At 38.5% G+C, this 25,438-nt stretch overlaps 1 protein-coding gene across 3 annotated transcripts in view; it reads right to left on the bottom strand.

Annotated features, from left to right (window-relative positions):
• Positions 1-25,438, bottom strand: part of REEP2 (receptor accessory protein 2) — a 795,838-nt gene that overhangs the window by 453,502 nt on the left and 316,898 nt on the right. For all 3 annotated transcript variants that reach the window (XM_044069516.1, XM_044069519.1, XM_044069518.1), the window contains one exon: positions 12,735-12,811. In XM_044069516.1, coding sequence (XP_043925451.1) covers positions 12,735-12,811 — 77 coding nt within the window. The remainder of the gene's footprint in view (positions 1-12,734; positions 12,812-25,438) is intronic.

Here is a 25,438-nt window from a genome sequence, read left to right as displayed (position 1 = left end):
ACATTGGACCCAACCCAGTCTGGTTTCATCATGGGCAGATCATGCTTAACCTCGTGGTCTTCTTTGAGAAGATAATCAAAGCAATGGATGAGGGAAAAAGTTTTCACCCTGCTTACCTTTGATATAAATAGGACCTGATGGACAGACAGGTATGTATCCCAGAGACTACCCTGTCTATGGAACAGGCTCCCTATCCACCTGAAGCAAAGTTCCTCCCTAACCCAATTCAAGTGCTACTTGGACAACTGGACGGGGAACAGAAAGTTCAGCCCTGGTTTGACACCTATGTCTCTAATGGACACAAGTAACCTATAAATGGTTCATCTTCCAGGCCCCTGCTTGTAAATGTTTAATTGCCCAAACCCCTGATTAACACTTATCAAGGGTACCAGAACTTGTCAGAGATTTGGGACGCATGACTAGGCTAAAAAAAGACCCTTGTAGTTGTTAGTCTAGTAAACACCTATGAACCTGTATCCTATTGAGAGGTAGCAAAGCAAACTCCTATGGCAGATGGAATTTTTCTATCTTGGTCACTCCTGGCCAACATCTCCTTGTGCTTTGGGGCAAAAAGCAAAGAACCATCAAATGGAACACTGATGAAGAATTCCTTAAAGTAATCTGCAAAATGAAAACCACCACCCAGGTGTGTCGGCGCATTGCGATACCAGTCCCTGCTGCACGAGAAGTTCCATCAGCTATGTTAGACAACAGCCTCATGGACATGTTTGCGATAGACTGCATAGTTGACAACTGAGCCTCCAGAGTTTTCTGAGTCTCTCTGGACTGTTGAGTCTTCACAACATTCAACACTTCATTCACTAGGTCCTATTGAAGTTTTGTCAAATAAGTAAGGTATATGAGCACACACAACGCGAAGGTTGCAAGACTCCCTGATGGGCAGTTGGATTGATAAATTCTCTTCTGAGATATCCTTTCTCATGGCAGCTACTACACCGATAGCACCAACCACTGGATCCTTACGTCAGTAGGGTCTGTCCTTAGGTGGGGCCAAAATCCTATCAGTTTTTCAGGGAATGGTTCCACCACATCAGGTTCCATTCAAGCCTCCTGAACCTCCAGGTCAATAAGGGCATCCAAGAGGGGGGGGTTACCCAGGACTTGCATGGGCCCCAAGCCAAAGGCCCCCCAGAAGCACCAAGTCCTCTGGAGAGGGGGCTTCTGAGATCCATGCCACATGCTGTATCAACTCCAGATGCTAGCCAAAACAGCCATTGTCGAAGGTGGATTTAGGAGAGCCCTTCCCCTTATTAAGGTCAGTGTCCTCAATGAGGGATTCATCAAAGGAATCCATGTGTTTCATCGTACACCTATTCTTACCATGTTCCCCCAACCAAAGAGTCCAGAGGAGAAACAGAGGAAACAGGGGGCCCTGAATACAGGGACACTTGGGGACCAAAAGGCACAGACTGTCCCAGAGCCAGCTGACATGCATCCGCAGGCCCAGAAGCACGGAAGAAGTAAGATCCAAAGCCAGTGCTGACAGTTCCCTCTCTGACTGGGAGAAAATACATTCCACAGCATCAAAAGCTGAGGCCAAAGCCACATAACTGGACTTGGCACAAGGACCCAAACAAAATATCAGTATCTGGAGCTAATCCTACTGGCTACAACACTGGAATCGGGGCGAATTGTCACATGCTGAAGCTCCCGAAGTGACAGATGACTGAAATCTTGAGAGTCAACCATGACCCTGAAGCCACAGTCCTAAACTTTTGACTAGAAGACATACTGAGCTCCCACAATGACAAAGTCGAGAAGGCCAAGGAAGGAGTCAGTGCCTGAAGTGGCCAGGCCACTGGAACTGACAGAGGGGATGGCAGCATAGGTGGACCCATAAATCCCAGAGCTGAAGGGAACAGGGAGGAAAAGCAATAGTAGGAGACAAAGCCTCAGGCAATGGAGCCAAGGACCCTGGAATATCAGTCTGCAAAAAGGACCATATCAGTTATTCCAATTCTGATGGCTTCATGCTCCCAACTGATCAGATGGAGTGGGTGGAAGATGCCACAAACAGTGGTTTGGGAGACCTCTTTCTGGAAATAGGACCCGAGAAATGATCTGAACTGGAGAAGCTCAGATCCAGGGCAGGAAGGTGGAAGATTTTTGGGGAGAACTCAGCTCTGACTGATCTTCAGACAATGAGGTGGACCACCTGCAATCCCCTAGATCCTTGCATTGGGAATTCACATCCTAGTTCTAGGATCACACTCTCTCTGTCCCTCTTCTAAGGCCTTTTACTGGAAGAAGAAGAAGCTGCAGACAGAAACAGCATCCTTTTTAAAACCAACTTGATAGTTTGGGTGTCAAATGCAGCACAGGCATAAACATTAGAATCAAGGTAGTCAGTACTCCAACACTAGACATAATGACGATGGGCATCTTGTGGGACAACTTGTGTCTGCAGGCTACACACTTCTTGCAATGTTTCTCTTTCTCTAGTCTACAAAAATAGTATGCACAAATATACACAACACCAATAACAATAAATGTCTAACATGTAACACCATGTAACAACAGCAGCTGAAGAATACATATTTTATTTTTTTTACAGAAGGCAAGAAAAAAAGGTAGGAATGCCCAGACAGAATAAACAGAAATTCACAGAAAATCTCTTAGCACTAAAACTCACAAGCTAACACCTACACTATCTAAACACTAAAACTAGAGTAGAGGATATTAACAACAAGGCTAAATATTACCACAAAAAGGATACATATTGAGGGGTGCTTGCAGACTATGATGCACTCTGTAAGACAGAAAATTAAATCTAATAAGAGAAGGGGAGAGTAGGGTACTCTGGATAGAGGAGGCAGAGCTCTCGGCTCAGTACTCTAGAATGGCTGGCTTTGGATCTGAATCAGATCCAATAATCCACCGGGTGAAGTCAGATGAAAAAGACAATATCAGATAATTCTGTTGAACATTTAGGTAATACTATTGCAATTTCACATTTTGTAATGAATTACAATAGTAAGAAGATCGAGTGCCTAGGTGTACAGATTATGAAAGACATTAAGGATGAATAACTGTAACCCTAAGAAAGAAGTCACTGAAAATGTATATTTATCTATGGACAGTATGCATCCATTAGCTTTATCCAATCTCAGATGCTATGCTGTTCAAGGCTAAGTACAGATCATACCAATTTGGCCAGAGGTTTAATTTATCTGAAACAGAGACTTTACAAAATGGGATATTAACAAGATGAGGCTGAAGTATGAAATCTGGACAAATGGATACTGCTGCATCTTACTTCATATGGCAAATGGGTGTGAATGATAGGAAAGGATGAATTCCCACCTTGCTCACTCATCTGATATATTAGAACACGTGATACTGTTAGGAAAAAATTCTCTATTTTGTTAATATTCACTGAAATAACTGCGGTGGTGGTGCTGCGGTAGCGTTGTCACCTCATAGCAAGACATTGTCCTGTTCGATTCTCAGCTAGAGCATCTTCTGTGTGGAGGCATACGTGAATGGGGCGTGCCTTCGTTGAAGGTTGGGCGTCAGGGCTGGTAACCCGGTACGTAAAAATCCACTACCAATCATTAGCAGACCGGAGTTCCGCTGTGGCGACCCCTAACCGGGAAAAGCCGAAAGACACAAACAAAATTAATATTCATTGAAATAAGAAATGCGTTAGATGCTGGACCATACTTTTCAATTTATTACTGCGCATACCTGAGTTGTCTGTGTTATAATGATGAGTATTTAGCACAAACTAGCATGATGAAGAAATGTTGAACTTTCAAGTGCTGTAATCACAGTGTGTGCAAATGGATAAAAAAAAAAAGAGTAAATACATTTCTGTATTCTGTTTCATGAAAAATGTATACAGCTGCATGATATTAAACAACACAACACATTACATGGTGTATAGTCTGAAAACGTATCCACATTTTATGAGAGGAAATTATCAAAATTATTAAAGACAGAATTGGGCAACATCTTTCAGGAATTAAATGTAAGCTAGATGCTAATGCTTTTTAATTTCTCCAAATCTTTTGGATTTCTACTACCATGACGGGAATGGACCCCATTCCTATGTCAAAGAATGATTAAAGTTAATGAAATTAGTATTGTTTCAATCTTTGATGTCAGCCAAAAGTGCTCTTCGCAGCACCCACAATACGCCTAGTAATGACTCCTTCTGCAATTCATATGGGGTTACATGGATTGGTAGCATATCTAAAATAAGACTGTAGATTCTTTTTTATAAGACCCGTTGCTCCTAATACTATTGGAACTCTCTGGGTATCTTTCTTCCAAATTGCTCTCATTTCTGCCTGCAAATCCTGATATTTTATTACTTTGTATCTCTCTGTACGCAAGACACTGTAGTCACCGGGTGTGTTGATTTCAATGATCAATGCTACTCTTGTCTTCTTTTCCTGGACCACTATATCCAGTTTTCTAGCATTATCTTTAGAAATGTTGGTAATGGATGATCCTATGTGATGTTGACTTCTTCATTTTGTATGATGCTTTATGGCTAAAGTTTCCAGTGTTTTTCAGCCACTTCAATACCATAATGTTTGTACAATCCCCAGTGCAACCGTCTTGGCCACATTGTTATGCCTTTCAGTATACAATCCTTCTGCCATTAGAATGTCGCAACCAGCAACAAGGTGTGCGACCGTTTCCAATTCGGTTTTACAAAACCTGCATTTGTCTATTTCTCCCACATGTTTGATGGACTTTGCAAACCAACGTGTGCACATCCCACTGGGCCTCCAATATTAACCTTTCATCTCTTGGTTTGAATTCGTCTCTCCTTCACCATTCCTGCGTTTGTTCCTGATCAACATGAGGTTCTTAAAGAAGTTCTCTATACTTGCAACTATATTTATACTTTTTCCACATTTCTTGCCTTCTCATCTGGTCCTTCACCTTATATTCTTTCTTTTGTTTTTTGGCACATTCAGTTGCTGCCTGATTTTTATCTACATCTGGTTTGATTTCCATTCCAGCTTGACGCCGATATGCTTCTGCTAGATTAAGCAGAGGTCATCTTAGATTTACTCTCCCCATGTTTCAAAACGTTCACTACATTTGGGTCTTGTGAGGTCAGCAGATATGTGTGTGGAGTCCCATGATTCCAGATCTATACATTTAATCAATTTCAAGGAGACCCATCCCTCCTTTGGAATGGGGAATATATAATCTTGGTATACACTGATTTTTATAAATCATTTGGTGAGCATGAAGCATCCTTTTTGTTTTCCTATCTAATCTATCCAACATGTTTTGCGGCCAGTCAATCACTCCGAAACTGTACGTTAGGACAGGAAGAGCAAAATGGCTTATAGCTTGGATTTTGTTCCTAGATATCAACGTTTTTTTTTTCAGAATTAATTTTAAGTCTTCTAAAGTATTCCTTACTAAGTTTTATTCTCATTTGTTCATGTTTTATTGTTGATTCTTCATCATTTCCCAAATATTTATACACTTCCTTTTGCTCAAGTTCTTTTATATCACATTCTTGACCCAAACTGATGTTTTCCTGGTGCTGCAGTTTTCCTGCTTTAAAGGTTGCATTTGCACATTTATCAAGACCTAATGACAGTCTTATATCATCTGAAAAAGCTTTGACAACCTGCAGCTGTGTTTTCAGTTTCTCATCTGATGAGCTATACAGTTTTAAATCATTGACAAAGAGAAGACGAGAAGTCTTTACACTTTGTTGATTTTAGGAGCCAAATTATAGCCATGGCCTAAGCTGTTAAGTAGACAGCTTAATGGGTTAAGGGCAAGGCAGAATAATAGCGGCGACAGAGAGTCACCCTGGAATATCCCCCTATGAATTTTTTCCCAGGGATAATAATCTGCCCTTTATCGTGGCTTAATTGTAAAGTGGTCTGCCACTGTTTCATGGTCACTGTAATGTAGTCAATCAGTGTAAGGTGCATCTTATACATTTTTAAGCACTCTTTTATCCATGAATGTGGGATACTATCAAATGCTTTTTTATAGTCAATCTATGCCATACTTAAATTCTTCCCCTTTTTACAGTTCTCCAGTATGACTATTTATAAATGATCCATTGTTCCATATGACTCTTTTATTCCCTTTTGTTCTACTGCCATAATTGAGTTTTCTTCTAAATAACTATAAACTCTGTCAGCATCAATTCCCATGTATAGTTTATATGTCGTCGGAAGGCAAGTTATTGGTTTATATTTTTTACGGTAGCTTGCAGGTTCACTCTTAAGTAGGAGCATTGTTTTGCCTGTTGTTAGCCAAGTTGGTGTCTGTTTAGGGTGTACATATAAATAGTTCTTACGCATAGCTAACTCCTCGTCCAAAGATGTTAATACTTTTAAACAAAAGTTAGGTACTGCGCATCTGGGCCTGGAGTTTTCCAATTAGAGGTTTTCCTTAATTTTGTTTCAATGTCTCTGGCTGTTACTTATCCCATTTCATATCCTGCACCTTTAAACTTCTTATTCTTTCTTTTACTTCTTCTATCCATTTAGCATCTGTGTTATGTTCCACAGGATCTTCATAGATACTTCTCCAAAATGCATCTATTTCCTCTTTTTTGGCAGTCTTTAAATTCCTTTTACGTTATTTCCCCAATTCCCTATAAAACTTTTTTGGGTCATCAATAAATTGCTTATTTTGTACTTTTCCTTTATATTAATTTGTGTATCTTCTAAGTTTTTCCCCCTGTGCTGAAATTTTTAGTTTATTTGCGATATAACATAATATTTCCTGGTCTGTTCTAATACTGTACATTGCTTTAATCATATCTATCTATCTTAGTATTTTTGTTGATCTGTTCCCTCTTCTGCATTCTTCTAACAGTGACAATTCTTGTCTTAATTGCTTTATAGTTTTCTCTATTCAATACTTCATGATGGTATTAGATTTCTCCGCTTCTTTTCCCTCTTTACCCTGTGTTCTTGTGGTAGAACTTTATTGGTTATTAATTTAGCAGCACAGTAATATATTGTTTGCTTATGTTATATCACATGGATCCCTATGGACAGCCCTAATTACTGCATGCATTTGTTTTATCAGACTTCTGACTTTTTGAGTTTTATTGACCTTCTGTAGTCTATTTCTCTCACTGATTGTAATATATATATATATCCATGTCTATTAAATCAAGGAAGTTCTTTTAGCTCATTTTCTTCCAAACTGAGGGCACATCCCTTGTTTTCCATTTCCTGGGGGCATTCTATAGAAAGTTCTGTAGAATCTCCTTGCGGCACCACCTCTTAAATTTCATCCTGTGCCATCTGTTGCTCTGCCATATGAGAACTCACTGGCCTATCACTCCTCAATACTGACTGCATCAGAGTTTCCTGTTCCTTTCCTTGATGTCTAGCTTTAAGTGAACATTTATAATGGTTTCCTGTGTAAGGCTCCAAAATATCTTGATGTGGCACCTGACCAATTGCTTCCTGCTCCACTGGTTTCCCCTTAATTTGGATATCCATTGCTCTATCCTGTTGTGGTGCTTTCTGGATTCAATTTTTTATACTGAATCCTTTACTTTGCAGGTACTCCATAACCTCAGTTTCTAGGTCTCCAACTTCTCCATTACTAATCTCCTTTTCTACTTTTCCTCTTTGTCTTATTTTTTATATTGCAAAGTTTTCTATGTCCTGATTCCTTTACCTGTATTTCTCTTCAAATATCTTTAGTGCTGCTCTTTTTGTATTGGTTAGCTCTGCTTTCTCCTTTGCATAAATATTACACCATAGTAAATCTTGCTTTCCCATGTCCATATTTCTTCTTCAAATGTCACCTGATCTTCCTGTTTCTCCCTACTTTGGGGACTCACTCCATCCTGCTGTGATGTAACCTGTGCTAAGCCATCTACACCAAATCCTTCACTTTGCAGGTACTCCATAACTTCAGCTTCTATTTTTTTGACCTCTACATATCCACATGCCTTTGAGGCTGCCTTCTTTATATTGATTAATTTGGCTTTCTCCTTTACATAAATCAAATCTCTCTTTCTTTCCCATGTCCACATTTCTTTTTTATATTTTTCAAATATCTCTAGGTTTTGTTGTTTATATATTTTGCACATCCTCATAAGTTTCTTTATCTATATACTGTTTTTCACAAAGCTGTTGTATTAACAAATGCAAATTTTTATTTGAAGCTTCTGACAGTTTTTCTTGCAGAAGTATTTTTTCTTTCCTCTAATTTCTCTCAATCATTTTGTATATCTTGTGTCTGGAAATTCTGGGCTTTTTGCATAATAGTAACAATACATAATTTCTTTCTTATCCTCAATAGTCTAGTCTATTGACTTTATGGCTCTTCGTTGGCCCATCAGTTTTTTGTGATTTTTGTGGACTGCTACTTCCTTCTACAACAGGGGGCATCCTCCCCCTGGGCCTGGTCTGGCCCCATTGTAGGAATGTTTACGTATTTTGAGGATTCTACGGTCATTTTTTCCAGTCCTGGCACCAGTGCGCCTACCAGGATTGGACACTTTTTTATCCTGGTTCTTGTGCGCCCAGCTATCTCTTAATTTTTGACCTACTTCTATCCGTGATATATGCTATATAAATACAGTCTATATATCAGTGTCGCCTTGGTGAAATTTTGTGAAAACAGAGTCCACCTCGCGAAGATACTCACAAGGATGAATTCAATTTCAGCACTACTACTCTCCTTCGCTTGCTGACTTTTCATCTCTCCATTCTAATGCTCTGTATAATTATATGCATGACACTGTAGACACCTATTTCCACATTAATTTTCAGGTATTTGATAATGCCTTATTTAACAGTGGACTTGAGCAGCATGAATACAGAATATATAATTAAGGAATTAATTTGGCAGATTTTATCAGATACAACAGAAGCACCAGAGTTGAGTGACTCCATGTCTAACTAAACCAGTAACTGGTTAATACCCTAATGGTTCATTATAAATAGGGGTTGTACAGTGGAACTGTTACACGTGTGTGTGACTTCCTTTTGTTTCTAAAGTATATTTGTTTTGTTCCTGGACTGTTTGTGCTATGTGCCACTGTACACATAGAAATATTTATCTACACTTCAGCGGGTTTATCAGAACTTTTACCTATGCTTTATGGTTGCAGTCAGATATTATTCTGCATTTTACTACTATCATTCATTTCTAAGAACTCATTTTAAACCTATTCAGCTACAACAACAACAATACTCGCCATATTCAATGGCAAACTTTTATTAAACTAAAATATACATGGCTGGACTGCAAATTCCACACGTGAGATTCATAAAAAAATATGTTTTGTAATATAAACTCTATAAAGTCTTACATTATGCTTATTTTCCCTAAAAAATATTACTGTTTTTGGGACAATGAGGTTCTCCCAACAATAACTTTTTACATTAAAGTGGCATAAAACATGTAAGTTAAATCCCCACTATGTAAAATACACTCTGGCCCAATACTCTACTCTCATATTAGAAAAGCAACCAACCACTGGGACTTCCTCAGAAAAGTAATACTAAGAAGTCAGTCAGGTGTAAGGCCAAGTATGATGAAGCAACCCCACCCTCCTCTTGTTCTGTGCAGGGAGTTAAATGTTGCTTATTGGTCTAGCAAAGAAGGGGTTACCACACTTCTGGGCACTTCCTCCTGCAACACTGCTGTCCTTGATGTAGCGACCCCATTTATAACATGTATAGAGTACCATGATAACTCAGTAGTAATGCAATATGCATGCATATATGCTGCTAGCAAAGTATATTTAAGAATGTCTTTGGTAGACCACATGCAGGTTTGGTGTACAACAGTGATTTTAGCATAGCATGTCATCACTGCACAATGAGGTAGAGAGGGTTGTCCTGGAAGAACAGCACTACAACAAAGAAGTGAGGTAGGATAGGGTTCTTCCAGACAATTAGCATTCAATGTACAATCAGGAAAGTAGGTGGATGCCTGAACAATAAGTGTTGGAGTTAGGAAATGGGCTAATGGCACTGTAAGAGAGGATCCCACGAATAACCAGCATCAAAGTTAATATCAGAATGGTAGAAGGAGAAAGAACAAATACACTGAGCATTGTAATATATGGAGAGAACTTGGGTGAGAACCCTGCAAAACAAAACAGTGCACTATACACTGGGGAAGTGGGATGCCACAAACAGTACACCAGACAAGTCTGAGGAGATGGTGGTCTTAGGCAGCGAACACGCATGTAATAGACACTGGGGAGGAAAGGGATGCTGCCTTTGTACCACTACATAATAATGGACTCCCTTATGTCTTCAAGTTGGCAGGGCCAGCAGCAGTACATTATGGGGGCCACCACTATCCCATCAATGACAAATTCAAACATATTCATTGCACAGGCAGGTAGCACCATAAACTTATACCTGCAGTGCATTTACATCATACAGAACAGCCTGTGCTCAATGAGTTTTGCTATAAGCACAAATCATACTCCCTGTTACCCTTCAAAAATTCAAATTACAGATGCTTTTTATGTAGATAAAGTGACAAAGAAAGAAAGAAAGAAAATATATTCTTTCTCATTTTTTTACAAACAAATGTGAAGAATGTTCTGATCTTCTAACAAACTGGAAACATTGTGTAAACAATGCCCAAATTAGCTATCAGAAGATTGCAAATGGACATTTGTCCCAAAGCAGTGTTACATGCAAAGGGAAAGTGCCCCCTGCACTCCACTAGAAGTTGCTACTTACAACCACCTAAATAAAAGCAAATGACCTAATCAATCACAAAAATCACACAGTGCTGCAAGAGGAAGTACTGTCCAGAAGTGTGTTGACCCTTTCTCTGCTCTTTCAGTGCTTTGGCAACTATGGAACAGAAAAATAGCAATATTATAACATTCTGCTTGAATTTCTCTGATTTAATCACTTTTAGAAAAGGAACATTTCCCAGAACGTTTAAAATGGAACACATTAATAAAATATTATGAGTGCAAAAGTTGTTTAGCAAGCAACTCTTTTTAAAAGCTGGCATTCTAGGCACATAATTATTCATTGTTTTCAGTGAATGAGCCAAACTGACATGTACAAGTTAATGAGCCAAAACAGGCAGATAAACTCATCTTCATTTCTTTAATAAAATGTGAATATGTTTTACACAAATGGTGGAAGTACAACATGAAAGAGAAAGTTGCTCAGTCTTTGTGGCATTGCTATGCATAAATCCTGAATTTACTTCTGTAAATACGCAAAAAATGTGAAAACTGTTTTCCAGTATGTTGAACCAAAGTGAATAACAAAAATGAACATAAAACTTAGATGCAAGGTTAATATGAAAAAGTGTCTTGGTTCCGATTACATACACACAGAGGGGTGTTTCATTTCCCATGGCATTTTGGAGTTATCTTAATTTGCAAAGAAAGTAAACAAGTAAATTATGCAATTTGCACTTACTGCATCACTAAAACGTAACCAAGCATTCGCCTCAAATGAAAACAAGTGGAATAAACGGAACACAAAGGGTCCAGAAGATGAGATGGATCTGATTTTTATCTGCACCTGGATATCTCACCCAGTAGTAAATATGAAAATCATATCAAAGGTACATATTCTATGAGCATCCCTCACAAGTATATATATATATATATATATATATATATATATATATATATATATATATGAATTCCATACATTTGGTCGAATTACACTTAGTCGAAAATGATTCCAGGCATTGCACTTGACTGAAAGCTCACTTGACTGAAAGCTCACTTGGTCGAAAATGGAATATAGCCCCTGCCCCACTGCAGTGCAACCCTGGAGAGAGAATATTAAATATGGGGGGGGGGCACAGCCACCCACAATGTGGGTGTGGGGGGCATAGCTCCCCAAATTATGCCAATAGTTTTTACTAGAGATATATATATCAATGCATTTCTAATGGATATACCTTCTTATAATAGTGAATACATTAAAATTATGCCCCAAACACCCCTCATTGTGGGGGGTTATGCCCCCCTCACCCCCCTTATTTAATATTCTCACTCCAGGGTTGCACTGCAGTGGTGCAGGGGCTATATTCCATTTTCGACCAAATGAACTTCGACCAAGAGAGCTTTCAGTCAAGTGCAATGCCTGGTATCATTTTCGACTAAGTGTAATTCGACCAAATGTATGGAATCCATATATATATATATATATATATATATATATATATATATATATATATATATATATGTGAGTCCACTTTGTAATTTCGAAAGCCCAAAATCTCGAGTTTTGATACATCGAACTCAAAACATCAAGAGTTTGGAATCTCAAAACCACAAAGTGGCGAAAAAAAAAAAAATAACTAAAACAATTTTTTTGCAGGGGGGCAAGCCCCCCTGCACCCCCCCACCCCCTGCAACTTAAATATACCATCTCCGAGATCACGCTACAGTGAAGAGAATGGTAATGCTCCCATTACGCTTAATTCCCATTACGCTTAACAGTGTTTAGTCTTTTTATTTTATTTATTTTTTTTTACTTTGTAATTTCGAGATTCCAAAATCTCGTGTTTCTGGAATCGGTATCTTGAAACTCGAGATTCTGGGCTTTCAAAATTACAAAGTGGACACACACACATATACATGTATATATATATATATATATATATATATATATATATATATATATATATTTATATTTATATTACATGCAAACACACTTGCTGAAGCAGGCATACACGCAAAATATATAATTAGGTATTCATAAGTACACAGAAACACTCTGTACATCCTTCCATAGTCTACTCACCATGACAAGATAATATCTGTCAGCGTCTCTGCTGTGGTAAAACACGCAAATACTATCCAATACATCATCCACTTTACCTGTAGAACACATAACCACAATAAAACATTAGTATAAGACATTTATATAGCAAACATGTTTACAGTTATTCAAATCTAGAAAACTGACTGGCAGAAGAGCTTGACGCAAATTACGGACGTTTCAGCATAATCCTCACAGGAGAAATAATGTCACTCAATGCAATTTAATCAATACACAACCACAGATCTCTAACTAGCATCACAAACATTTCTAGATTTTGTTACTCAGCATCTCACACACATATACACACACACACACACACACACACACACACACACACACACACACACACACACACACACACACACACACAATTGTACATACAAATGAGCATAAATGCAGGCACATACAAAATAAATAAAATAATTAATTCTTCTCATAAACCCTTTCTTATAAACAGCGACAGTTAACAAAACATATGTGCTGTATCAGTTGCAAAGAATGAGACTAAATGTCGTCCCAGTCCTGATCCATTAGAAGGAATGCAAACAGCTCAGTTAGCTATACTTTCACTTTATCTGAGTCTTTCTCCTGTGTGGTACTTAAAATGATCAAGCTGCCAGCATAAGCAAGTAGAAATTTGAATTGTATCCTATGTACAGTAAACAATTTGTCTGTTGGATTCAGATCCAGTACATAAGGAATTGTGGCTTCATTCATGTATGCAATAGGTCTGTAACTTCAGACAAATTGCTGTGTTACAGTAATTTTACAGATTTTAGCTAGTACACTATGTTTCAAATTCCTAGGAAGTACATATAATTAGTAACCAGTAAAGTCAGTTGCGTACCCTCACACATTACTGCTGCCTATGCTTGCTGTGTAATTAAGAGTCAACACTAGGCATGAAAGGGTTAACTAGCTTTTTGAAAAATAAATATTTCATAACTGTTACTAGGCCAAGACTTCATTATATGAACAGATGTCAAACCAATAAATGCTTAATAAAAATAAGCTTGTTCCACTACAGACTAGGCAAGTGTTATACTAATGCTGATGCACTGAGGTTACCCATTCCATAAAAGCCAACAGGCCTGGCAACACCTCAGCAAATACTGATACCGCATATCACAGAGTTTGCACCACTGCACAGTAGACAAAATTACCCCCCTCAGCAAAGGATGATGGGTTATCTCACCACCTAGGGAAAAGGACAGAAACTGGCTACTATGATAAATATAGTTCATGTTTATTTATTTTAAAACCATGACAAGTACAATTTTAAAATTAAATGTCCTCATCCTCAGAACATTGACGATAATGAGAAAAATTAGTCTAACACAAGCAAGCACATTCATAAATTAATACATAGAAGAAAAGAATCCTGGAAGTGAGGCATCCAAGATGTTTATCAGCAGCCATTTCTCTCTGTCATATAAAAGGCTAGCCAGTTACAATGTAAAGCAAAAACTAATATCACCATTTTGAGGAAACAATGTGAAAAATTGCTTGTTAATCTCTAGTTATTTCACTACAGGTTACCCTAAGCAGTAGATACTCTAAGCAAACAGTATTTTTTTCTCTTTCAGGAACAGCTGAAAATGCTGTCAGAAAACCAGGCATCTACAAACACTGCTGAACAGAACACATTACCCAGATAAATGGCCTACATATTTTAAAGGTGATCAGCCGCTTACTTCTTAACTGTCCAGATTTTCACAGACTGTCCTGATTTTTGCCCCATATTTTTGGTCTGTTCCTCATAAATGTTTGGTTTTCTGCAAATGATTGCCAAATTATTGAGGATGGGAATCAGAAAAAAATGACAGGCATTTGAGTTTCAAACGTCATACCCTTCAGAAAGTCCATGCTAGAAAGCCTGTGCTTCTATCAACTTTCTAAGTTTATAAGAGCAGTATTTAAAAACTGTCCCTATTTTTGGGCCTTTGTCCCTCCATTTTCTATGGCTTTGTCCAGATTTGTTTGCTCTAAGAGGTTGAGAGGTATGCAATCAGGGTATACATGGGGGACAATAATGAGAAGTCAAAGCTACTCCTTTATGAATCCAGGCAATGATCTTGTTAAACATTCAGCTTAATCACTCAGAACCTGACTGTTCTGGATATGTGGGGATGGAAAAAGTAGCCTATTTGTGAAAGCAATGGTCAGATTATTACATATAAACAACTGTAGCCAAGGTGGTTTACTATGTAGTAGTGCAAATGTAAGAGAAACCTGATGGAATACCTTACTGTGGTCATTATTTCTTTCAGCTGATTAACTCATTCACTCCAATAGAGCTCAGGAAGTTTGCACTGTAACTTCCAATGGGTGGAGCCTAAGCCTTATGACAGAAGCAAATTATGTCCTCACATTTCAAACAAATGTTCATATCTCTGGAACCACAGGGGTTATGAAAGAAGTATAAATGGCAAACTGTTCAGCACAAACTATTTTGATAGTGGTAGTATTCTTTAGGCTCTAGGTCTTTAACTGAATTTTACAAGTCACAGTAAACACAGTAACGATTACGTTTGTAATATTTTGTAAATGACCAACTTAAAATATCTCAGCAACCACTCAAGTTACATACATATTGTCATCAGCATTTTCCTAATCTACCTGAGAGATTTCATAAGAGGCTAAGGAGTTTTGTCTGTTACTTGATTGTTGAGATATTTTTAAAAATGTAAAAATTATATCTATATAAATTGGTATAATAAAAACAACAGCTAATATCTCTTTAGCTGCACTAGACAAGAGGTCAAATATTAATGCAGTTGAGTTTGCAATTGTATAAGCTTTCAAATTAAATCTTTTAAAACCTTGCACGTAGAATGGTTTTGGAATTAATGGTGCAAATATAAACAAGCAATATTTGATACCTACAGGTGTCAGTAGGAGTTAACTGCAGATGCAACTGGAGGCAACACTCGGATGTAATGAATTCAAGTGAAACATCAGGGGTGCACACAGTCAGAAAGTAGTTGTATCTGTGGGTGAGAAAGGTGGTTTGGGAAGACATGGAATATTATATTTACTTGGTCAGAATTAAATAATTAATATGGCTTGTGAAGCAAGGGCAGTGGTTGGGTGTAAAAGCAAGGTAAAACACTTCAGTCTGCATTTGAAGGCAAGCACCATTGTGTTTTGATCACAGTGAAATGACTGTAAATATGGCAGTGTGTGAGTGTGTACCTGTGTTAACAAGTACCTAAGCATAAGTGATGCATTGGCTGGTAGGAAGAACACTAGCATGGTCAGGCCTAACAGCACAGAGATCAATTGAGAGATACAGTTATGAGCTGCTAATGAAATATTCCTCTAACCAGCTTAACATTGTCCCTGTATCAGAGGTTCTCACTCTCATCTCAACTGACAATCCTGCATTAGACAATTGGAATGGGTGGAGAGAATTTCTGTGAATACCCGCTCTGGTAAGAGAAGGAGCATAAGGACATTTCCTGGAGAATGCTGACCACTGGAAAGCCTAATAACTGCTTCATATGTGCCAGCTTGGGATTTGTGTTTATATTTTGCTCCTGGTGAGAGAAGGCTCTGAGTGCATGGATTCCTGACTATTTCTGTTTGTGCAGTAACTGTCTGTGTTTAAACTTCTTGATTGGTCTAGTTGCTTTTCAAGGCATCTGCCAGGAAAAGGCTACAACAAACTTATATAACCTTGTATCATCTAGGAAAAGATTGTGTATTACCAAACAGCCTGTGGCCTGCTCCTCATCTTGGGACTGTTGTTACTGTTTTGCTTCTGGTGAGTGAACAAGCAAAGCAGCATTATATCCCAGCAGCATGAACGGTTAGTGAGACCAGCACTAGTAGCAGCCAGAGTAGCCATTCAGACGACTCCCCTCTTTTCATCATTCTTGACAATATAATTATTTCTTTACAGTAAGTGATGCTTAATTTGCTTCTAACTTTAGTATATCTGCCTAAATACATCATCCATAAATCATCAGGGTCTACTTAGTTTCCATCTCAGCTGCCTGGCTGTACAGAAGCAGTCACTTCGAGTTTGCATTTTTCCTGTAAAAGCACCACTGATATTTCCCCAATGCCTAGTTGCACACAGGACAACTAGTTTGAAGTGATAAGCACTGCCCCCACAGGTGTAAACCAGATACCTCCTGACATGAATTTATATTTTCACCCCAACTGTCTAATCAATTAAAAAAAGGGTCTGTTGTCAAGGATATGAACTTTCCCACTATCTCTATTACCAGCTTGTGGATATGAGCATTCTAAGGTAATGTAGAAATCAGTATATTCTCAAACAAACTGATATGGTACGTGAGAGATATATTTACACAATGTCACTGAAGGCAAAGCACTCCTACCGTCAATAAGGTTGTCAGTAGTACACACGCTGCACCCATCATTAACAATTCAAAGCAGACATATAGACCCACATATGCTGAGGCACTTAAATGTAACCTTTCTAAACCACAGAGACCCCTGAGACGAAGTACACATAACAAATACACTCAGCAGCTCCAAATGCATTCTTTCAAAGCAACACCCACATCAATACATAAAGGCAAATCTTATGAAGCATCTTCTTCTAAGCCCATAAGACAAGTCACAACACAATCTAACATTCTGGTCACTGGAGACTCCATTGTGAGACACAGTGATGTTCCTTTCACCAGGCTGAGTAAGAAGAAAGTCACGGTCAGTTGCTTATCAGTGGCCAGGATCTACCAAATTATACACTCACTTAGGTCACTAAGGTCATTGGACCACATGTACCTCTCTATACTACATGAAGAGAGACATCATAGAGCTATTGGAATATGTGTCCAAGGCTAGTATGAGCCTAGCACTGAGTAGCATTTTACCTTCCTCAGGGATGATGCCATAATATAAATAAAGGATGACTGGCTTTAACAATTGCATACTTTCTGGTAGCACTCTAAGGGGGTGCAATATTTGTCAGTATGGAAGGAGATGGTTAACAGACCGGGCTGCTTAGCCAGGCATGGTCTCTACCTCTCTCCTCTAGGCCTTTGAATATTAGCTAAAACATCTTCCTCCCCTATAGTGCCTTTTTAGGCAATGCCAAACTGAAAGTACTTCTGTTGCTCATCTAGTCAGGATGTAACAGACGAGTCTTTGTGGGTTCTGTTCAAGGAGCTTTATTATGTACAAAATATTACGATTGAAACTTCTTAACTTTAACTTGGGTAACTTGTATACAGATTAGCTATATTCACCATGACATGCTTACTCTCTGGCTGCACTTTCAAAATGGCACTATGTACAGCATGTGCATGCTATTTATATATGCCCATTCATTACTTGCTATGCTTCCTAAAGACACATCACACACTCTGCTCTACATCCTCCCTCTTTGAAAAATAGATCATGCAATGCTGAGAATATCAGTTGACATGCAAATAATACAAATAACTTTTTTGTCATGCATTTATACAGAACTATGTACGTATATACAGTTATGTCCAAGTCACTGTGCATTTCATACCAGGTTTGGAAGTATGACCAAATCATGTGACATAAAAATGAGAATTAGACTTAGCAACTGGAACTGTCTCTGCTGAATGTTCAACCTTAGGAGTATCGGGAACACCATCAGGAATGGAATCAGAATGTAAGACAAGTTCTGGAATGGGAACATTGTCTGGATTGCTCCGAGATCCAGAGTCTGTATCACAGAAACAATGCTGTGATAACGATTCTGGCACAGGAAGGAGATGTCTGAGATATCTCCTGTACTCCACACCCTCAGATTCTACGAAGTAGGATCTCAGCTGGGTGCATATACCTGTTACTTGACCAATCCAGTCAAACCTTTCACCATTTGTATCCTCACTATCTCTCCTCCTTTCAATGGACAAAGAAATCTGCTTGATTTGTCATATCTGGACTTCTGGATAGAATGCTTCCTGAATAACTGGGCTCTGATGGTTCTGTTGTTTTTTAGCTTTAGGCCTCAATAACCTGGAACTAATAGATAATGTTGTTCTGGTTTGCTTGGACAGAAGTCGCTGACTGTCACAGAGTATGTTTCTCAGTTAAGTAAATTCAAAAAGACATTGGTATTGCCACGCTTTGACCTTTCAAGTAGTTGCTTTGACACTACACTGCATGTTCAGCTAGTCCATTTGACTGTGGATATTATGGGCTGTGTACTAGTAACATGTACAAAGTCCCATTCTCTTGCAAATTTCTGAAATAACAGACTAGTAAATTGAGTACCGTTGTCAGAAATAACTGTGTGGACTACCATGGACTGAGAAATGAAGTTTCAATGTGGTAATAACAGTAGTGGATTTTAGATCAGGCAGTAAATCAAACTCAAACCAATCTGAATAAGAGTCTACCAATACTAAGTAATGCTGATTGTTCCACTCAAATATGTCAGTGGCTACTGTTGACCAAGGTAGATCAGGAACTTGACTTAGCTGACGTAGTCCTCTTTGCAAATGCAGTTTAGTACTATTGCATAATGAACAAGAAGAAAGTACTTTATCAATGTCTTTCACTGGTAAAGGCCAAAATATTAGTTCTCTCGCCCATCTTTTGGTAGATGCAGAATCTGGATATATTCATGTTGTAGGGAAGCAGGAACAACAATTTTAGGACCTCTGAAAATAATGCCATCTTCCACCAGCATCTCATCTCTGTAAGGAAAATAGGTTTGCACTTCAGGTGGTACACTAGATTGCTTTGACGGTCATCCATCATTAATGCAGTGATTGAGCTTTTGCAAAATTGGATCAGTCTTTGTATGATCTCTCAAGCTCATCAAGTCTCATGGTAGAAAAATTACGCACTGCCATTATGTCAAAGTCAAAATTCTCTGTTTCAAGGTGTTCCATTGTACTTCTGTGGAATCTGGATAAGGTAACAGCCAGATAAAGAAGTTTGCTTTTTGTACAGACCATTTTGAAGTTATATTTTTGCAATTTGAGCATCATTCTTTATAATCTCGCTGGAGCTGAATGCATAGGTTTTTTAGAAGAGTAACTGGAGGCTGGTGATCAATTTCAATCTGAATGGCTCGACCATAGATATAATCATGAAACTTTGAACATGCAAATACTATTGCCAAAAGTTCTTTCTCAATTTGAGCATACTGCATCTCAGTTTGGGTGAGTGTTCTAGATGCATAGGCTACTGATCTGCCTTCCTGAAGAATAACTGTGCCAAGACCAAATTTTGAAGCATCACAGGAAAGAGTGACTGGTTTACTGATATCATCGTATCTTAATATAGGTGGGGAGGCAATTTTCTGCTTAAGGTCTTCAAATGCCTTCTGGTGCTGTTCGATCCAAGACCATGTAACATTTTTGCTTTTTAGCTCTCTTAAAGGTGCTGTCAAACTCATTGAAGTCTGGTATAAACTTGCCTAAATAGTTCACCATGCCTTGGAAATGCTGTAGAGCTTGAATATTATCTGGCACTGACATCTCAAGAATAGCTGCGTGCTTAGAAGGGTCTGGTCTTAAGCCAGTGCTGGTAAATAAATGACCTACATATGTAACTTCTGGTAGTCTGAATTTGCATTTTAGAAGAATGAGTTTTAAGTTCACTTCACATGCTCTGTATAGAACTCTCTTAAGGTTTCTGTCATGCTCTGCTTCATCATTGCCTCCAATCAATAAATCATCTACTATTATGGCACAAGGATAACCTGAAAAAAATTTGCTCCATTGCACGCAAGAAGACTTCACTTGCCGAATTTATTCCAAACGGCATCCACAGGAATCTATATCTGCCAAACAGGGTATCAAAAGTGGTCTGTAATGAGGATTTGTGATCAAGCATCACCTGCCAAAATTAACTTTTTGCATCTAAGACAGAACAAACAGTGGCATTCGGTATTAGGGCTTTGACCTCTTCGATTGTACACATTCAATGACGTGGTCTCTTTAATGCTTTGTTCAAATCTCTTGGATAAATACATATTCTGATTTTATCTGAGCCTTTCTTGTAGGCTGCTACCATGGACAACACCCATTCAGTTGGATCTGTAACTGGACAAATTACACCTTGTTGCACCATCATATCCAATTGAGCTTTGACTTTATCTTGCATAGCTACTGGAACTTTTCTTGCTGGTCTGACTACTGGACTGACCTCTGGGTATAACTTCATGGAATACACAACTGGATGTTTGCCCAACTTTATTTTTATTTATTTAACATTTGTTAACCGGGAAAGTCCGACTTGGAACGAAGGCAGTTTTCAGCGGAGGCCCGGGGAGAAATGCTCCAGACACATGTCTTTGTAATGTGGGAGGAAACCGGAACACCCGGAGGAAACCCACACGAACGCAGGGAGGACATGGAGACTCCGCACAGAAAGCACCCCAGCCGAGAATCGAACTGGAGAATATCTTGCTGTGAGGCGACAATGCTACCGTTGCACCACATCAGCATACTCTGAGAAAATGGCTGCAAAAACATTGGAACTAGAATATGCGCTTATAACATGAACTTCTTTGGTAAAAGAAAGCAGATTAATTCTCAAACTGTCTCTGAGACCCAATAATGACTGAACAGGTCTTCAAACTACATAGAATAACAAGCTGTAACAGTTCTTAGCCAAATAATATGAAAGCACTAATAAGCCTTCGGTTTGAATTTCTTCACCTCCATAAGCAAAAAGTTTCACACTACTTGCCGCATTGAGCTGTTCCTTAGTTCTCACCTTAGCAAATGTGTCTGCTGATATAAGATTACACTTTGAACCAGTGTCTACTTTGAGCTCGGTGGATTTACCATTGATCTGGACAGTACAAAACACTGTTCTTTGCCAACAAATTCACTGCGTCAACCCTTTCACCAATTACTGATACACCATCCATACAGAAAGTAAAACTGCAGCTCTCTATATGATCAACTTGCTTTTTCAAGTGACCCTTTTTTGTAACCATGTGAGGCTTACTTGATTTGCAAAACTTTTGAAAATGCCTCCATTTTTTACATTTGTGGCATTGCTGCCCAAATGCTACACATTGTTCTCTTTTAGACTCCTGATTGGCAGCACAACTGCAACAGTTAACAATAAAGCTGGATTTGGGTTTTGCTGACTCAGGCTTGTTCTGCACTGAGCATGCTCCTTCCTTAGAAGTTGCTGGAAAACTATGTTTTTTTCTGTGGTGAACCAGCAGGGGCTGTGGCTGCCATGTACTTAGGCCTGCTTCTGTTTGCCATGCATTGCATGCTATCTACATTTGATCTGGAGCCTGCTGAAATCATGCTCTTGTCACTTGTAAGCATGCTTGTGTGTCTTTCTGGGACTTAATGGATTTGCTCAACATTAAATCACTGACACAAAGCAAAATCCTTCTCACAGCAGCACTATTAATACCACGCACAAGCCTGTCCTTTATTAACACATCTTTTAAGTCACCAAACCAACACATTTTAGCTTTGTTTCTCAGGTCAGTAATATAAGCTGCAGAAAGTTTCCCCTGGTTTCTGATCTCTTGTGTAAAACAAATGCCTCTCTAATGTAATACTTGTCTGGGGGTTGCAGATTTCCCAGAATTTGTGCTTCAAACACTCCAGGTCTTCCCTTGAGTCAGCCTGTACAACAATATGATGATTTTCACCTTCTCCCTCATATACTACTGGTGCATTCACAAATAGACGCTGTCTTTCAATGGTCTCTGACCCAGCTAGGGTTAGCAAAATGAATGCCCTGGTGCATACATTTTTGTCAGAATAAGCTGCTTGTACAAAAATATATTCTTGCTCAAATATTCTCCAATTCTCTGCAATATTCTGATCAAATACAAGTGGTAAGGGCTTTCAAAATCCATCTGCCATGTTACCAGTGAAGGGTTTTGCAAATATGCACAAATACACATACATACACATATGCCAGGAATTTATGCCAGAATTTGCAACTTTGCCCAATGGCACAAAAAGCCTCTGAATAACTGAACTTTGTGAAATAAGTCTGTCGGGCACTGTCACACTCAAATTTTCTGTACAGCAAAATTAATTTATCATCATTTAAGAAACATTTCAAATAAATTTAGTGTGAATGAACTTGGCAGAAGAAGCTCAGAGTAAGAAACATTTCAAAGCAACTGCACTTTGCGAATAAACAGTACACGGCAAACTGAAACTTCCCCAAAATGGCAGTACTTTGCTAGATAATTCTTTATAGTGCAAGAAACACTCTCTAAAGGTGGTACTTTGCTAACAGACACACCCAGCACAAGAAATTTTTTGAAATGGCTGCACTTTGACTGTACTTTACAAAATAGTTGCACTTTGCACACAAATAAACTCTTCAGAATAGATGCACAGTAATAAGTACACCCTGTAAGCACTTTTACACACAGTAAGATACTTCGAACAACTCTAGTTATGCCATTGATACAATACAAACTCGTAGTTATGCCAAAAAACAACACTTTGCCAAAAAACATGCAGTCACCTTTCTTTATTTATGCTTAATGTGCCTTTACCCTTATATATTCTTTTTGCTTGTTTAATCTCTTTCATGCCCATTGCACTTTTCTTGTGCTCATTCTGCATTCATTTCGCTTTAAACATACTTGTTTTGCTTTTCTGCTAGTCATTTTATCAAATATCTTAATCTTAAACATTTTGCTTAATTAATAAACCTTTTGTGCCTCTTGCTTGTCAGATAATGTGGTTTGTGCCCTTGTTATGCACTGTTTTATCTTTTTTATAAAGTAAACTGTTCATGCAAGTTTTCATTACCTTTGATTCTTTTCCGGCCCTTTTTCATGCTCGTTTCTCTTAGTTTACCATCGCTGTTATCTCTGCCTCTCGTGGCTCCGAATATCAATCTCTGAAATACCAGTTCTGACATAATGTCGCTTGTCTAGTCAGGGTGTATTAGACGGGTCTTTGTGGGTTCTGTTCAAGCAGCTTTATTATGTACAAACAAATTATGATTGAAGCTTATTAACGTTAACTTAGGTAACTTATACACAGATTAGCTACATTCACTGTCACATGCTTACTCTCTGGCTCCACTTTTAAAATGGCACTAGGTACAGTACATGCCTGCTATTTATATATTGCTTCTTAAAGATACATCCCGCACTTTGCACTACAACTTCCAACATAGAAAATCTAAACCAAGAAACTCACAGTGTTACTGCTCAATGCTAGGATTCTAAATAAAAAAACTCCACTCTTAGAAGCTCTCTTCACCCTAGAGAATGCTGGCATTTGTGTGGTCACTGAGACATGCTTTAAAACAGGACAGAATACACTAACAGTGCCAGGTTATAAATGCCTTCCACACATTTAGACAAGCTACTGCACAAACAGGGACTATAGGTGGAGGTGTCTTGTTTTCCATCAAAAATACATATACCTCAAGGCTGGTCAAACAGAACTATGCACTTGAGCTTCTTCAAAACACCATAAGTAAAATCCAATACCACTTCTGTGCAAGCTATAGGTTCCCTTCTATGACCCAGGAAACCCATACCATGTATTTAAACTTATTAGAAACACTCACCATCCAACCCAATTTATGGGCAACTTTAATTATCCCACTATTAAATGGGAATCATATATGACACCTAATGTACAGGTGCAGAGTTTCCTGGATTTTGTAAACAGAAACTCCCTGGACCAGACTGTTGGTACACCGACCAGGGATCCAACCATACTGGATGTAGTCCTCACTAATATGGGAAAATGTTGTACAAACCCTGGTGCAATGTTTTCTCTGGTAAAGTCACACCACAAAATTTTCTCATTTGAAGTAAAAATAAAACCTGGAATATTCAGAAACTATTCTAAGGCTAACTTCCTACTATTATGTCATAACCTGGCAAAATGTCAAGCTCCCATAAACCCTTACAGCACTACTGCCTATACGGAACTGTTCACAGAAACCCTATACAACCATGTTAACAGCTGCATAGAGGCAGCTGTACCCACCAGGAAGAAGTACAGAACTAACTCAAAGAACAAGCCACCCTGGCAGAATCACATCAATAAGCTGTATAAAAGGAAGAAAATCATGGCAAAAATTAGGAGGTGCAGCACCCAGCAGAATAAAATCAGTCTCATCAAACTAAACAAACAACTCATAGGACAAATAAAGTTTACCAAAGCCAAATTTGAGGTAAATTTGGCCTTCGAGGTCAAGAACAACCACAAGGCATTCTTTAGCTTTGTCTGCAATCTTAAAGGCAATACCCAATTGTGTGCAGAGCTCATTGTTAATGTAGCCACCTATACAGAGTCAGGTTTTACAGAGAATTGGGAAACAAGGTAAAAGGAATTGAAAGACCACCAAAAAAGAAGAAATTGATACATTTTGGTAAAGTATCTATGAAGATCCTGTGGAACATAACAAAGATGCTAAATGGATAGAAGAAGTAAAAGAAAGAATAAGAAGTTTAAAGGTACAGGATATGAAATGGGATGAAGCAACATCCAGAGAGACTGAAACAAAGTTAAGAAAAGTTTCTAACTGGAAAACCCCAGATGCAGTACCTTACATCTTTGCACGAAGATTTAGCCAGGAGTAAAAACTACTTATATGTGCACCCCCAACGGACAGCAACCTAGCTAACAACAGGAAAAACAATGATCCTACTTAAGAGTGAACCTGCAAGCTACCCTAAAAATTATAGACCAATAACTTGCCTTCTGATGACGTATAAACTATACACAGGAATTGATGCTGACCGAGTTTAT

This window comes from Protopterus annectens, chromosome 4.part0 (genome assembly GCF_019279795.1).
Source record: "Protopterus annectens isolate FY-2018-M chromosome 4.part0, PAN1.0, whole genome shotgun sequence".
In the NCBI taxonomy this organism is placed as follows: Eukaryota; Metazoa; Chordata; order Ceratodontiformes; family Protopteridae; genus Protopterus; species Protopterus annectens.
Note: the sequence above shows the minus strand (reverse complement) of the source record. Positions and strands in the feature narration are given on the sequence as shown.